General features: G+C 42.4%; 1 protein-coding gene across 2 annotated transcripts; it reads right to left on the reverse strand.

Moving 5' to 3' along the window:
* LOC123123595 (pumilio homolog 24) lies at positions 1–6,076 on the reverse strand. Of its 2 annotated transcripts, none has more exons than XM_044544130.1 (18): positions 5,770–6,076; positions 5,638–5,679; positions 5,391–5,452; positions 5,234–5,312; positions 5,027–5,150; positions 4,831–4,914; positions 4,566–4,680; positions 4,223–4,373; positions 3,645–3,851; positions 3,308–3,379; positions 3,087–3,137; positions 2,938–2,988; positions 2,737–2,844; positions 2,521–2,658; positions 2,076–2,150; positions 1,695–1,936; positions 1,260–1,385; positions 1–819 (listed from the first exon to the last, which is right to left on the reverse strand). In XM_044544130.1, the coding sequence occupies exons 1-18, from the start codon at positions 5,944–5,946 to the stop codon at positions 429–431; spliced, it is 2,295 nt and encodes a 764-aa protein (XP_044400065.1). In that variant the 5' UTR covers positions 5,947–6,076; the 3' UTR covers positions 1–428. The 2 variants fall into 2 exon arrangements, with proteins under 2 accessions (XP_044400065.1, XP_044400064.1); XM_044544129.1 differs by having other exon boundaries at positions 4,560–4,680.
* Positions 6,077–16,845: the final 10,769 nt, after the last annotated feature.

Raw genomic sequence — 16,845 nt, forward strand, 5'->3', positions numbered from 1 at the left:
TTTACAGAACTCGGCCTGATTCTCATTTCGAAGTGCCTCAAGTTTTACACAATAGATAGACCACATATTGTTATTCACATTGATCTCAAAGGTTACTCCCTTGTTGGCATAATTACATTCCATCTCCACATTGCGCACCACGTGTGATGAACACCAAAGAAAGGAACCATTTATTTTGGTGATTAACCAGTATAAGCATATATCAGAGCTGCTGAGCAGCATGGAGGCCATGAACGTGTGTCCCTGTTGCATCCGGCCCCATGCTCGCTGTAATAAATCGCAGCATCACCATTCATGCATGCATCAATGCCCAAAGGGAGAGAAAAAAAATTGTGCAGACACCAGAGCTTGACGATTCGTCCATGGCGAAACCAACAGATTCAGAGTTAGAGCAAGTTGTATATAGAGAGGCAAAGGTAGACGGCAGCTTATCTGCCTGGTTTGCAGGTAGATCTTGCCCCAGCTTGACTTCTCTTTATTTTAGAGAGGTACAGTGCCTCAGCTTGTCGTAGAGGCATTGAGGATGAGCCTGGTGCATCAGTATGGTCCGTCTCGAGATGTTTAGCCAGGGCCCGGTGGTTTGCCCTCACCTTCCAAGGACGCTTGGATGCACCCATGACAATGACATGCTGAACCAGCTCACGGTAACGGTAGTCCAGCTTCTTCTTCTCGGGGCAGAACGGGCATCTAAACCTGTCAGTGCCAAACCTCGCCACAAGCTTCCCAGACTTCAAATCCTTGTATGCTTTTTTGGCATGGTAGCCAGTATCAGTATCGCTTAGCTCTGACGACTCGTCGGAACTACACTCCATGGCAGACCTGAAAATATGGAAACAAAGTTAAGTCCATTGCTAGTTGCGAGCCACATGAGGTTCCATTGCCCAATTATGGAAACGAAGGCAGCATGTTATAGGATGCTCCTAAAAAACCCAAATGAAGAATAACCTCCTTTTTCATCAGAGAAAGCAATAAACTACTTAAATAGGCACCTTGCACCACAATATATTCGAAAATGGACTAGACACTTATGCCCTATAACCTACTTGTAAGTTCTTTGCTAGATGCGAGCCACATGAGGTTGCCATTGCCCAATTATGGCAACACGGGCGCTCGTAGCTCACCTTAAGACGGTCAAAGCGTATGCAAGGCTCACCAGTGACCGTAAAAGGTGTGTTAACTATATTTCGGTTAGATGAGTGACAAAATTCAACATAGGCCTCAAGTACGACCCTGGTGCTGGCGATGGCGAAAAAACTCACTTCTCCTCTGCTTTATGTTCCTGAGGCTTCAGTATGCCACCGTCGATGAGCAGTTGCAACTCGGATTTCGCAAGATCCTTCACCATGGAATCTGGAGATTCCAGATAGGCACCCACCACCATGGAGCTGCAGCAACCAACAAATTCAAAAGAATATCAGCGCATGATTCCTTTGTTTTTCCTTCAAAATACCACCTAAGCAGTGCAATGTAGTACTATGTAAATTATAACCGACAGTTAAAATTTTATTCATCGCATTTGCATGGTTCACGTGCCAAAACCATGACTTGGTTTCGACATCTTATGGGTTTCAACACTAGCCTACCCCTACTTGTTTGGGACTGAAAGGCTTTGTTGTTGTTGCATTTGCATGGTTCACAAATTTGATGAACAGATTAAAGAACTGACATATCGATGATGAGTCATTTTGAAGTACCTGAATCCATCTGCATATAACTTGCATTTCCCTTCGAGGGCTGTTTTCCAGAGGGTAGCAGCAAATGCAGGACAATCAAGTATCATTCTCCTGATTGTGCGGCTGGAGTGGTAGTTATCAAAGGCGTGCTCATCACCATCATCTGTCCTCGGGCGTGCTGCGTCACAAGCTATAGCATTGTGAAGTACGTGGATCCTGTCAGTGACCCCCTCCAAGAAGCTATTTTTTCCACCTACAGCAACCTTGGAAAATGGCAATACAGAACCTCCATAAGCATAACAGCATTGCCTTTTATAAAGCAAAAATATGTGCAATCATGACACTCTTCAATAGTCGATTACTCATTTGTATTAAGTGTACACCAAAAACAAAGGAGATTACCTCATATAGTACATCTTTGCCAAAGTTTGTTCGAAGTAACTGTCCAACATTTTCAATGCAAGTCTCGATGAGAACCTGCAAAGGAAAAAAGAACACCTACATTAATGCTGGGATTAGGGGTTACGCGTCTGACGGGAGCATGGTAATGTTGGGATCAGGGGTGTTATGTGACTGATGGGGGCATGGTAAGGTTGCGACTATATATACTCCCTCCGTCCCAAAATATAAGATCATTTTTTACACTATATACTACACTGCTGCGAGAATAAATGTAGATCTCTTGAGGGGGAGAAGTACATGCTCCAAGAGAAATGCCGTTCAATAAATAAACCAAAAGTTAAATACTCCCTCAGATCCAAATTAATTGTCGCAGCTTTAGTACAACTTTGTACTAAAGTTGTGACAATTAATTTAGATCGGAGGGAGTACATGTTTTGAGTATCACCTCATAAAGCTCGCTTTTCACCAACAGTTCTTGCTGCCGTTTAATCGGGTCCTCCTTGCTATCAGATGCAACCAGTGTGTCTTCTGAACCCCCATGTTCTTTGTCAGCTACATCATCCAACTTACTACCAAAGTTAACCTGAACAAAAAAAAACAAATTTCAGGGGGGCTGTTTCTCTTCAAAGTACTTAAAGAGTTAATAGAATAGGTAACTTGCCTTTGAAACAAGGGAAGGCACGTTGTAGTTCAGATAAAACAATTCACCCAGAGTCAGATAACGTGAACAAAGTGGGTGAAAGAGCTGCAGCAATGGGTGTCTCCCGTTCTGTTCCAACAAGGAGCTCCATCATAAATAGTCTCATGTTCATATAACTGACAAATAAAAATAAGCACATCAGAAGCTTGGAATTGCTTTTACCTTGTCGAATATGAGTTCCTTTAACTGCTTTTTCAACACATCAATTACAACCTATAAATATTGAAAGCAAGCTATAAGCATTGTCTCTTCAGATTGCTTGTAATGGCAGCATAACAATTGCTTCAAGCAAACGATTGGTGCTGACTAACCTCAGTAACAAGTTCTGTGTTGTCAACAATGGAGAGAAGACAAATAACGAACTGGAGGAAAAAAGCATGTTAGTTCAGTTGAGGATTAATCGCTTGGAAGCATAAAACCATCTGAAGTTACTGTGCACTGGGAGGATGTTTGTATAGGTTAAAGCATACAATTCACACAGTATGATCCTATTTAAACACTAAAATATATTACATATATAGACATCACTTACAAGGCATCCATAATCACTGAGAGCAAGCTTCATAATCCTCCACTTCAAGCTTTTGATAATCCTCTTCCTATCCTGAAATGCATTACAATGTTAAATGGCAAAAGCACAATGGAAATAAGCGAGAAGAAATATACTACTGAATATGCAGCGTGAGGCACTAAGTAATGCACAGTTCAATTTGCATGACTATTTAGTGTCTCTGGAATCTACAGAAGCTAATAAATAAACATCGGATAAAACAGATGAGTGGGCAAAGTTAAAGCAAGTGATCCGTCTGAAATCTGTCTCTTAATATACAATAAGAAAACAGAAAGAGAAAAAAAAACAGACAATGTACCTCCGCAAGGCCATGCTTGAGGCAAGCAAGCCCTAATTTTAATCCTTCCTTCGTCTGCATGATCTGAATGAGAAGTGGTTTTGAAGATCTTTTCTTCTCCACTTCTGATTTCCCTAGAAATCTGGCGACACCTGATAGTTCATCTACGGCGTATGTCCCTTGAGTAAGATGGGGGATTAATTGACGAATCACGTCCAAGGCTGATGTCTACGTAGAACATGCATATATTAGATACTGCAATAAGCTGAAGAAACATTTCACCAACAAAGGAAAGCTATGTTATAAAGATAGGCCAATCACGTCAATAAAATACTCCCTCCGTTTCTTTTTAGTCTGCATATAACTTTTGTCTGAAGTCAAAGTATCTTTACTTTGACCAAAGTTATAGAAAAAAGTATCAACATTTACAAGGCCAAAGGGATATCTTTAGATTCATTATGGAATGTAGTTTCATATTATGTATATTTGATATTGTAGATGTTGATATATTTTTATACAAATTTGGTCAAAGTTGGTGAAGTTTGACTCGACACAAATCTTATATGCAGAGTAAAAAGGAACGGAGGGAGTACATTTACCTTATCTGCAATTGTTAAGTACTCCAATATGACCGTGTGTACTATGGAATACTCAACAATACCCTTTTCCAGAACTGGCTGGATAACAGTAGTCATATGCTGCAGGACAGATGATTTCTGTAGTCCAAGCTTGGAAATTATGTTTAGCAAACTGAAAAAGAGAGTTGAATTTTAGTATATTGAACTAAACAAATAACTTCAGCCACCTGTGGCAGGATAAGTGGATGACCACAATAATATTTCCCTCCACCCAAGTTTAAGTTTTGTACAGAAAAGTAACAAAAGTTAAGGGGAAACTTCAAAGCAGATGTATGGCAAGACATTATAGTGTGCCAACCTGAACCTGCATGGTTTTTCTTCTTTCAGGTCATTGGACAGCTGAAGCTCAGTGGAGTACAATTCCAACAACAAACTTCTTTTCTGAGGCCGCGTCGCCTGACAAAAGGCATGGTCAAGAACTGCAAGAAAGAGTGCATCTCAATGTGAGATTACCATGTACCCCATTTGTATAGCAAATAAAAACAGATGCATACAATGGCATTCGACAATTAACTCCTGCCGCTCCTATACATGACGATTTCCTACCCATTTGTGACAATAACACATACCTGCCGCCCCTATTGTGTGACAAAGAAGGGAAGCGACATGCCCACGAAGGGAATAGATGAACGAGGCAAACTGTTTTCTAGTGGCTGCAGTCACAAACAAGAGGTGTGTTAGTGAAGCTAAGCGTAATCAAACAAACAAGCAACATTCTTACATATGAACCCATATGAGTTATTAGCGAATCGTAGAGAAATTTACCCATTTTTATGATATTATGCACAAGGAAAACAGTGTGTTCATCAAGAGAAAGATCGAGCAAATGTGGCTGCAGAGCAACAAAAACAGGATCCCTCTCTGAATGTGAGCACCACTTCACACATAACTGGCAAAAAATGGTGGCTATCAGAATAAGTACCAAAACACCATAAGCAACGAGTTCATAGAGAATGAATATCATCAACTTACTTGAAGAACGCATGCGGTAGGGGATCTAGCAATTTCTAAATATTTCCCATCCATTTTACGGAGAGCCTCGGTAACTAGCCTGTACAGATGACAAATCCATGTGCATAAGAACTTGAACATATGTCACAACTCACAAGACTTTGCTAGTGACACTTACCTGCATCTCCTGCTCGTGCTCATGTTATGGTATCTCAACTTTACACATAGTACTTTCAGTTCCTGTTAAAATTTAGGTGCCGTGAGCAATCAAACTTAGAGTTGCCCAAAATATGGTACTGAATCATCATGAACAGAGTTGGCGATTCAAGCAGAAGCAGGAATTGCAATTCGTCTGCTGGAATCAAATTAATTGCATCACATACAGGAATTGATGCTACTTTAAACATGATGAAAGCAAAAATTACCTTATCGAGGTTGCAATCGGGCTCCCTCGACTCGGACATTTCCTGACAGAAGAGAGTCAAGACTCCGGTTTCAGCTCAAACTCAAGCAGCCCATGCTCTAAACCAATTCACATGCTCCAAAGATGTCCATACCTCAGCTGCGACCCGCTCGTCCATGGCGGTGACGGGCTGCGGCTCCAAGGTGGAGCCGCCGCCGCGCGCCGCGGGGGCTTCGTAGGGCTTCTTCCCCTTGGCCCGCTTGGCCTTGGACCTCCTCGCCGCCACGCGCTTCCGCTTTTTGGAGCCCGGGGGGCCGCCGCCGCCGGCCATGGCGACGTGAGGTGGTGCCGGCGAACGGAGGAAGACGGGCGAGGGTTTACTGCTACCGCCGGAGGAAGAGGCCGGACGGGGCTCGGGGAGCTCCTATTCCCCGACCAGTGCGGTGGAAGGGGAGCAAACAGCAAACGCAGCCCTACCCAAGTGCGGGGGTGCGGGCCGTCCCTTCTTTTCCTCATTTTTTTAGTTTCCTTTTTTATTTTTAAACAAATTTCAAATAAATATTCACAACTATGGAAAAATATTCGTGAATAGAAAAAAATCATGAATTCCAAAAAAATGTGACTTTAAACAAATTCTCAATTTTGAAAAATGTTTGTGATTCTGAAAAAATGTTCACGAATTTAAAAAAATGTGCTTGAATTAAAAAAATTGGGATTTCTTAAGGTGTTCATGATTTTCTTTTAAAAGTGAAATTGCAAAAAAAAACAATATCGGAAAAGTCAAAAAATGTTCATGAATTCAAAAACTTTTCTGGAATTCAAAAAATGTCATGAGTTTGAAAAAATCTTCTTTATAACAAAGTGCAAATGTTGATAGCTAATTTCAAGTCTATTATTGTGGTTCAATAATATTGTGTTCATGTTGGATGACCATGATTTCACAAAAAAAATGTTGGATGACCATGAGCTTATTAGTCGGGGGCTACCTATTATTGTGGTTCTATAATAATGTGTTCATGTTAGATGACCATGAGCATAACTGTTGGGGCGGAGATGAATTTGACGAGCAAAGCGATCGTATTTTATGACATTGGCCACGTACTTTCGTACTATCGTTGAAGTCAATGGAACGCCGATGGATAATCACTTGAATTGAGGAGCAACACAAAATGGCGAAGGGGGGCAACACTAGATGGCAAATGTTTCATCGCAACAAAGCATATGAATTCATTCAACAACATGTATATTGTATATTTTATCTCATATTCCATGGCAATTCACGGTATTTAACTAGGCCTATAGTAATGGTGAAACTTATTGTTTTTTACCTTTCAAATCCAAAAACTCACCTGCATTTTTGCTCGGAGGGAGTAGTTCCAATGTCATTTTTCTAAGTATTATCATAATGGCTTTTTGTTGGGAACAACCAAAAGGGCCTTTCTTTTGCCAAATATTGTCATGATATTTGTTCCATGTGAAACTGTGTCCATCTCAAAATCCATGAAGGGGAGACCATTGAGCGGGTCTCATGCGACTCAAGGAAGGCATGGGTCTGCACAATGCAACGTGACATTTGGATAATGTGGCGTTGGTTCTACTTAGCATCCTTTCTTAGGGGACGAAATATTAGTCGACAACCTTTATTTTCCATGAACTTTGTAACAAACAAGTTGTGTGCTGGCTAGGTGCATCATCTTAATGTGGATGTTGAAAGTTAAATAAAGTAATTCCTTTTCAAAAGGAAAAAATATAGGTCATTTGTCATTTGCTTAAATTCCCATAATCAAGGGATGCTTTACTATTGACCTACCAGAACCCGGAGGATCCATGACTATGATTCAATGCTACCACCAAGTCCTATATAAGGAGCAAGCTAGGCTTCCCTGAGCAAAAGATGAATAGCATGTTCCTCATATTACTTCTTTTCTTAGTACTATCCAATCTTATGGGTGCCTTATTTGTTGTATCCCCACAATAGAGATCCGAAGTTGATAGTGCAGGCATGGAAGGCACCAAGAACTACCCATGGATCCCCAAAACCACAACATCCACTCCTTCATGCTGGAAACCTCCATGAACTCCTTTGTTATGCTACTGAGAGGGTATTTTCCATATCGTCCACCTAGTAAGCATTGCGCGCCTTGTTTCGGTTGTTTTATACGCCATCTCAGTCATCTAGGGAATAGTAGTAGTGTCATCTTTTATTTCATTTTATTTTTGCAAAAAAAGATTCGGACCTATTATAAAAGTTCACTAGAAGTACAAACACACAAATAATAATAATAAAATCCACCGAGGTCCCTAGACCGCCGAACGACCACTAGCACCACCAGAATGAGTCGTCGACGCGCTGCTATCGTTGCTCTTCTAACGGTGTTGGCCTAACCATGTTGGTGAAAGTCAGCAAGTCTTTGTGAAGGTACTCTTAGGGACCAACGCCCTAGAAATGCAATCGTCGTCATTGAACCTAATACTCAGATGCTCCTTCACCTTCGTAGACTCGCAAAACCACTTGTTCAGTTATCTATCCACTACTACTGCTCCTGGTGGCGAGTTGTGAACTTCATTCCACGAGTGTGGCCATTGTGTGACCCTTAATCCTCTTGATCATCATCTGGAGAATTTAGATGTACTCACACGGTGCCAATGTGATCACATTGATTGATTGATGTTCCAGCCTTTGTGAATATCTCTGACACTATTTCGAAACATATGGAAACATGAATTGGAGTTTCTTTTTGCTAGTTGTTGAAATGTTGTCGTAGTATATATTTTCCTGTGCAAATGTGCATCATCACATTCCATTTTGAAACACATGCGGGGAAGGCTATGAGGCAGGTATCACATGGCTAAAGGAGGCGTTGGTATGTACTACAATGCAACATGACATTTGGACTGGCAATGCTGGTTCTACTTAGCTTGCATTTTCTGAAGGATGGAACATTGGTTGTCTTGACTTTATTTTCCATGAGGTTTGAACAATTTACATTTATACCTACTAATAAAGGAAGGTGATACTCTTGGTCCGTCATACACTTTTGCCGAAAACACCCTCACACTTGTGAGACATCAACCCGCAGTCCGTCCATACGTAGCAGCGTTTTCGTCCGCACACACAGGCATCACCCGTATTGGATCATGTTGTTCCACCGCTGGGCCTTTTCTTATGGGCCGCTGAGTCACCTGAGAAAAATTGAACTCCTGACCTTCGGCCAGGTCGAAGAAACGTGCCTCGAGCAACCAACTCAGCATCGATATTTTCATGTTAATAAAAATAGTCCTACCTCGCTCATTTAGACCGATTCACACCAACTCATATACACAAGTTACCTAGGATATCATCAATCAAGACGCCTAAAAAGGACTGTGAGAATGGACGAGGGACTTGGCAATGAGCGCACACGCGCATACTGCAAAGGATATATTCTCACATGCAAGGAGAGATGGGTTGCACGTTGCATGACACTCATACGTGCATGATAGTTTAATGACGGATTATAACTCGAGTAGATAATTGTCTGTGCGTTGCAATAGGAGTATAAACATTCTAGTATATTATCCTTGGAAAAAATATTCTAATAGATTAGCCCGTGATTGAATGGCAATTATTAAATTGGTGCGCTAGAATCTTAGCAAGTTTTTGTATGCAATTGCTATGATTTACATGTCATATTATTGTTAAGCACTTATATGGTAAGAATTTATTAATTTGCCAAAGAAAATATTATTTAGAGAAAGATAAAAGGTGGGAAGAAAAACGCCATCTTATTGTTGAGCACATATTTGGTAAGACTTTGTTAACTTACCAAAGAAGAATATTATTATTTGGGAGAAAAATCAGAGATGGGACAAAAAAATCAAACATGAGAAGGGAAGGCGGGACCATATATAGAGAGTTTAGACGAAGGAGAGGGTGAAACGGGAACCTTACATTCTTTTTAAGTAGTAGAGATAGAGATAGAGATAGTGATTGTGGGCTGACGAGAGGAGAAAACATGGTATCTGTTGGAATATTAGGCAAGTTCATGATTAATTCCAGTAAATAATTCATGACTAGAAGAGATACTAGCATGCAATAATCTAGCAAACTAGAAGAACAGCAAGACATGCATAACAGCAGCAAACACGTAACAATAGCTGTAGAAACAGACATGAACAGAGGATGTTGGACGTACTGATCGTTAGCTATTATGGGTGCGACAGTGTTGATGACGATGTTGGCGACGATCTGCTGCTGACGGCGATGAATACGACGATGAGTAGCACCGCCCGACTTGGACGGAAGACGACCCGTGATGACGAATTTGAGCAGTCGCGCACAGCGCTTCCCAAAAACCTAATTCGTCCTCTCCCGGTGCAGGATCGCAAAGACGAACGGTTCCGGAGACCTGCTCTCCCACGCGCCGATGCACGCCGGCGTTTGGGATGGAGTAGACTACGATGGCGGCGCAAGTTGTGAGATGAGGCAAAACCCTAGGTGTTTTTCGGTGTGTCTCTGGCCGCAGCCGGTAGCTGTATATATATTAGGACCAGAGGCGGTATTGTGTCGCGACCACAATCCCAAACCGACTCGGTTTCTAATTCGTATACTTACCGGACAAGAAATCAAAAACTTGTCTGCCAAGACATAAAAATAAAACGGCAAAAGGAAGCTGCGCTCCTGCAAGGAGACGGACCGGATTTCGGCGGACCATTCACGCGCATGTCGCATGTACGCCTCGCCTCGCCTCGCCACGGCCCGGCCAGGCGAGGCGAGGCGAGCGAGCGCGCGTGTGGTTTTCCCTTTCTCTTCTCACACACCACTTAGAGTGGTGGAGAGAACCCACTATATAAAGAGGTCCAACTCTTCTTCAACTTCCAGGGTGGGACTAAACTTAGCACCACCACTTGCCATTTTACACATGGGCTTTGAGATTTCAGAAATTGCTATGGGCCTAGCCCATTAATTCTAACAATCCCCCACCAGATCTCAAATACCCATTTAGAGATTTGCCTTCTCTCACCACTTGTTTAATATACCAGTGTTTCAGCAGAGACTGTTAAGTTGAACTTCTGCCTAGAACTTTAAGCTACATCCATTCACAACTTGACAATGGACTATGCCTTGAATTGCTAGTTTTGTGTGAACAGGTTTCACTCAAAGTCTTAACCAGTACCTGACCGCCAGTAGGCTACCCCGCGGTTTGGAGCTTATACGTCATACTCCCTGGTCTCTTCGTGAGCTTACTAGAGATCACCCAAATCTCATAGACTGCGACGTTTACAGTCAGAACTCATATAGGTGTGTTCTTTCAAGACTGCTCTGTAGGACAGCATCTTTGCTAATTATAGCCAATAGAACCACATTAAGGCATGTTGCCAACCTGCCTTACAGATCTGAGCCTTACAGCTCTGAGAGTTTTGCATCTTCACTTGGAGACGATCATAAGTTATTACTCTCCTCAGTTAACCAATAGCTTGTTCTTCCCAGATCCTAATTCACGGGATCTCCGATCACAAAGGTTGGGTTACTACTATGGTGTAACATCTATGGGTCTCATACCCATCTCCCTCGATGCAATATCTATCACATTTCGTGATAGTCCCTTTGTAAAGGGATCTGCCAGGTTTTTGTCTGTTTGTATATACGTAACAGTTATTACTCCGGAGTTTCTCAACTTCCTGACAGACTTCAAACGTCTTTTCACGTGTCTTGATGACTTTGCATTATCTTTAGAATTGTTCACTTTAGCGATAACCGTTTGGTTATCACAATTCATAAGAATAGCCGGTACAGGTTTTTCAACAACCGGCAAGTCCATCAAGAGCTCACGCAGCCATTCTGCCTCAACAGTAGCTGTGTCCAAAGCAGTTAATTCTGCTTCCATAGTTGACCTCGTCAATATGGTTTGCTTGCAAGACCTCCATGACACTGCGCCACCACCATGAGTAAATACATACCCACTTGTTGCGTAAAGTACATCAACATCGGAGATCCAATTTGAATCACTATATCCTTCTAGCACAGCAGGATGCCCTGAATAAGTAATTCCGTAACTCATAGTACCTCTCAGATAGCGCAAGACCCTTTCTAGTGCATGCCAATGATCATCACCCGGGTTGGACATGAACCTACTCAGTTTGCTCACAGCAAAAGAGATATCTGGTCTTGTAGCGCTAGCTAAGTACATGAGTGAACCGACAATTTGAGAGTATCTTAATTGATCTCTCGTTTCTTTCTTGTTCTTTCTGAGTGTCACGCTGGGATCATAAGGTGTTGGAGAAGGCTTGCTATCCATAAAACCGAATCGGTTCAAGACCTTCTCAACATAGTGAGATTGCGTTAATGTAATCCCACTCTCATCCTTAATAAGTTTGATGTTTAGAATTACATCGGCTTCTCCCAGATCTTTCATGTCAAAACTTTTTGATAGAAAAGACTTGACCTCATTAATTGCATTAATGTTTGTACCAAAGATCAGTATGTCGTCCACATACAAACATAATATGACACTATTGCCCCCACCATGGCGATAGTAAACACACCTATCAGCCTCGTTAATGACAAATCCTGCAGAAGTCAGAGTTCTTTCAAACTTCTCATGCCATTGCTTAGGTGCCTGTTTCAGACCATACAAAGATTTTAACAACTTGCACACCTTTCTCTCTTCACCCTTTACCACAAACCCGTCAGGCTGATCCATATAGATCTCCTCTTCCAACTCTCCATTGAGAAAAGCTGTCTTTACATCCATTTGATGAATGATAAGACCATAAGAGGCAGCCAAGGAAAGTAACACTCGAATGGTGGTCATTCTAGCAACGGGTGAATAGGTGTCAAAGTAATCTTCGCCTTCTTTCTGAGTGTAGCCCTTGGCCACTAGCCGCGCCTTGTACTTATCAATAGTACCATCAGGCTTTAGCTTCTTTTTGAACACCCACTTACAGCCCACAGGTTTACAACCATATGGTCTATCAGTTAGTTCCCAAGTTCCATTAGAAAGAATTGAGTCCATCTCATTATGAACAGCTTCTTTCCAATCATCTACATCCGGAGATGCATATGCTTCTGCAATCGTCTTGGGTGTGTCGTCCACAAGGTATACAATGAAATCATCACCAAAGGATTTTGCAATCCTTTGTCTCTTGTTCCTTCTAGGAACTTCATTGTTATCCTTCTCAAGGACTTCCTCATGTGATTGTTCGAAATATTCATCAGTTGTACTAGATTCAGGAATTATCTCAGAAGAAAATCTAGCAATGCTATGCATATCTTTCATAGGAAATATGTTCTCAAAAAATGTTGCATCACGAGATTCCATTATAGTATCAACATGCATATCAGGTACTTCAGATTTTACCACTAAAAACCTATAAGCAATGCTCCGTTGAGCATACCCTAGAAAGACACAATCCACTGTCTTTGGTCCAAGTTTGCGTTTCTTAGGAATAGGAATATTGACCTTTGCCAAACATCCCCAAGTGCGCAAATAAGAAAGTGATGGTTTTCTCCCAACCCACTCCTCATAAGGGGTTTTCTCTTTATTATTGTTGGGAACTCTATTCAGGACATGACATGAAGTCAATAGAGCCTCCCCCCACCATGCCTTAGATAAACCAGCAGTGTCTAACATGGCATTCACCAAGTCAGTCAATGTGCGGTTTTTCCTCTCGGCCACTCCATTTGATTGAGGTGAATAGGGAGGCGTCCTCTCATGAATAATACCATGTTCCTCACAAAATTCATCAAAAACTTTTGGAAAATACTCTCCACCACGATCGGACCTAAGACGCTTGATCTTTCTCTCTAGTTGATTTTCAACTTCAGCTTTATAGATTTTAAAGTAGTCTAATGCTTCATCTTTAGTTTGCAACAAATAAACATAGCAAAATCTAGTCGCATCATCAATCAAAGTCATGAAATATCTCTTTCCACCTTTTGTCAACACACCATTCATCTCACAAAGATCAGAATGTATGAGTTCTAGAGGTGCCAAGTTTCTCTCCTCGGCAGCCTTATGAGGCTTTCGAGGTTGCTTAGATTGCACACAACTATGGCACTTAGAACCTTTGGCAACTGTGAAGTTCGGAATTAAACTCATGCTGGATAGCCGAGACATTAAACCAAAATTAATATGACATAAACGAGAGTGCCAAATACTTGCATCATCATTAACACTAGCACAAATTTGGTTTATTGACTTATTGCAAAAATCTGAAAGAGAAAAGCGGAACAAGCCTCCGCACTCATAGCCTTTTCCTATAAATTGTCCAAATCTTGACACGATTACTTTATTGGACTCTAAAACTACCTTAAATCCATCTCGACATAGAAGGGAGCCGCTAACTAGATTCTTGTTCATAGTAGGGACATGCTGCACGTTCCTTAGTTGCACGATCTTTCCCGAAGTAAACTTCAGATCCACCGTGCCAATGCCACGAACAGAAGCATGTGACCCATTCCCCATTAGGACGGAAGAATCCCTTGCGACCTGATAAGAAGTAAACAGGGAGATGTCAGCACACACATGAACGTTAGCACCCGAATCAATCCACCACGAAGATGATTGAAATACTGAAAGCACAATAGGTAAATTACCATACCCATCAGTATTGCTAGCGGTCACCATGTTGACAGTCTTGGAGCTTGTTTTCCCTCTGCGGTCTGCACGTTCAGGGCATTCCTTGGAAAAGTGTCCAGGCTTCCCACAGGCGTAGCACTCTAGCTCAGCCTTGTTGAACTTCTTCTTCTTGAAGGTAGTAGTCTTGGTAGGCTTGTTGAAAACAGGTTTGTTCTTCCCTTTGTTCTTGTTCTGTGGGTACCTCTGCACCATGTTAGCAGTAGGCTGAACCTCACCTCCTTTTTCAGTGGTATCTTTAGCCCGAGCTTTTTCTTCAACATCAAGAGATGCAATCAGATTTTCAACTGATATCTCCTGTCTCTTATGCTTCAGAGTTGTGGCGAAATTCCTCCATGAAGGAGGCAACTTTGCAATCATGCACCCAGCCACGAATTTGTCGGGTAGAACACATTTAAGGAGTTCAAGTTCCTTCACAATGCACTGTATCTCATGAGCTTGTTCAACCACAGAACGGTTATTCACCATCTTGTAGTCATGAAAACTCTCCATGATGTACAGTTCACTGCCTGCATCTGTTGCACCGAATTTTGCATTCAGTGCATCCCACAGAATTTTTCCGTCGTTTATGTGCATGTACACATCACACAGACGGTCAGCAAGAACACTCAGAATGCATCCCACAAACATAGTATTGGCTTCCTGGAATTTTCTCCGATCTTCGTCGGTCATTCCCTCTGGAGCACCAACACTAGCGTGGAAAACTTTCAGAGCAGTAAGCCAGAGCGTGGTCTTCACCTGCCACCTCTTAAAGTGCACACCGGTAAACTTATCCGGCCTCAGTGCATCAGCGAATCCAGCCATAGTTAACTCAGGAAATTGCCTATAATTAGGTTTTTGGATTGTTGGAATATTAGGCAAGTTCATGATTAATTCCAGTAAATAATTCATGACTAGAAGAGATACTAGCATGCAATAATCTAGCAAACTAGAAGAACAGCAAGACATGCATAACAGCAGCAAACACGTAACAATAGCTGTAGAAACAGACATGAACAGAGGATGTTGGACGTACTGATCGTTAGCTATTATGGGTGCGACAGTGTTGATGACGATGTTGGCGACGATCTGCTGCTGACGGCGATGAATACGACGATGAGTAGCACCGCCCGACTTGGACGGAAGACGACCCGTGATGACGAATTTGAGCAGTCGCGCAGCGCTTCCCAAAAACCTAATTCGTCCTCTCCCGGTGCAGGATCGCAAAGACGAACGGTTCCGGAGACCTGCTCTCCCACGCGCCGATGCACGCCGGCGTTTGGGATGGAGTAGACTACGATGGCGGCGCAAGTTGTGAGATGAGGCAAAACCCTAGGTGTTTTTCGGTGTGTCTCTGGCCGCAGCCGGTAGCTGTATATATATTAGGACCAGAGGCGGTATTGTGTCGCGACCACAATCCCAAACCGACTCGGTTTCTAATTCGTATACTTACCGGACAAGAAATCAAAAACTTGTCTGCCAAGACATAAAAATAAAACGGCAAAAGGAAGCTGCGCTCCTGCAAGGAGACGGACCGGATTTCGGCGGACCATTCACGCGCATGTCGCATGTACGCGCCGCCTCGCCTCGCCTGTGTGGTTTTCCCTTTCTCTTCTCACACACCACTTAGAGTGGTGGAGAGAACCCACTATATAAAGAGGTCCAACTCTTCTTCAACTTCCAAGGTGGGACTAAACTTAGCACCACCACTTGCCATTTTACACATGGGCTTTGAGATTTCAGAAATTGCTATGGGCCTAGCCCATTAATTCTAACAGTATCACAGGTAGTGAGTCCTCGAGGAAGATGTAGTTGGTGGCCACGGGGAATTATGCAGCGGCGGTGGGGCGGGGATTTACGCTGCCGATGTGCACACACGTGGTGATGTGCCTCATTGGAAGCAGCGGCAAGGAGTGTGTGTGCGCGAGAGAGAGAGAGAAAAGCTGGGCCTGTACGTGGGCACAGGGGCCAGCAATTCAGGAGGACACATTGACTTTGGGATTGTAAGAATCTCCATCTAATATTAATCTATGTCTCTATCTTATAATATCACGCTGTAGCGCAATTCTGATACATCATCATCGGGATGGATGGCAGTCGGATAAGAAGACACATCCACCTCCTCGTCAGACGACACCATCAAGATGATGTGGTGCCGCAACTACGGTGTTCTAGTGGGTGTTTTGGTGCATGGTGGTTGTTATCAAGAAAGATGTGGAGATACTTTTTTTTTTCTCCATAGCGATGCACAAACATACAATTAGTATACCAATGTGGGTGGATAGCACCTGAAATAGGGAGGTGGGATAAAACTAGGAAAGCCACAAACCGAACACATTTCTTAGGCTGAAACCATAATTTTTCTTCATACTAGAAATAGATGTGGATCATAAATCAAATAATCACTTGTGTTTTAGGTCATACTTATTTAGATAGGGGAGTGCGATTAAATATTTTTTGTACAACGCACGGGAATTTGTGCTAGTAATTAGAAGAGGAAAAGGGTCAGGGAAATCTTCGTCCAAAGTACTCATAGCATGTGGCCTACAGGAGGACCAATCTCATAATCAAAGGGTGCTGGGCTATTCACTTACCATAGGATACATGACTTCATTTCTGTGCTATGTATCTCT

Source organism: Triticum aestivum, chromosome 5D (assembly GCF_018294505.1).
Source record: "Triticum aestivum cultivar Chinese Spring chromosome 5D, IWGSC CS RefSeq v2.1, whole genome shotgun sequence".
NCBI lineage: Eukaryota > Viridiplantae > Streptophyta > Magnoliopsida > Poales > Poaceae > Triticum > Triticum aestivum.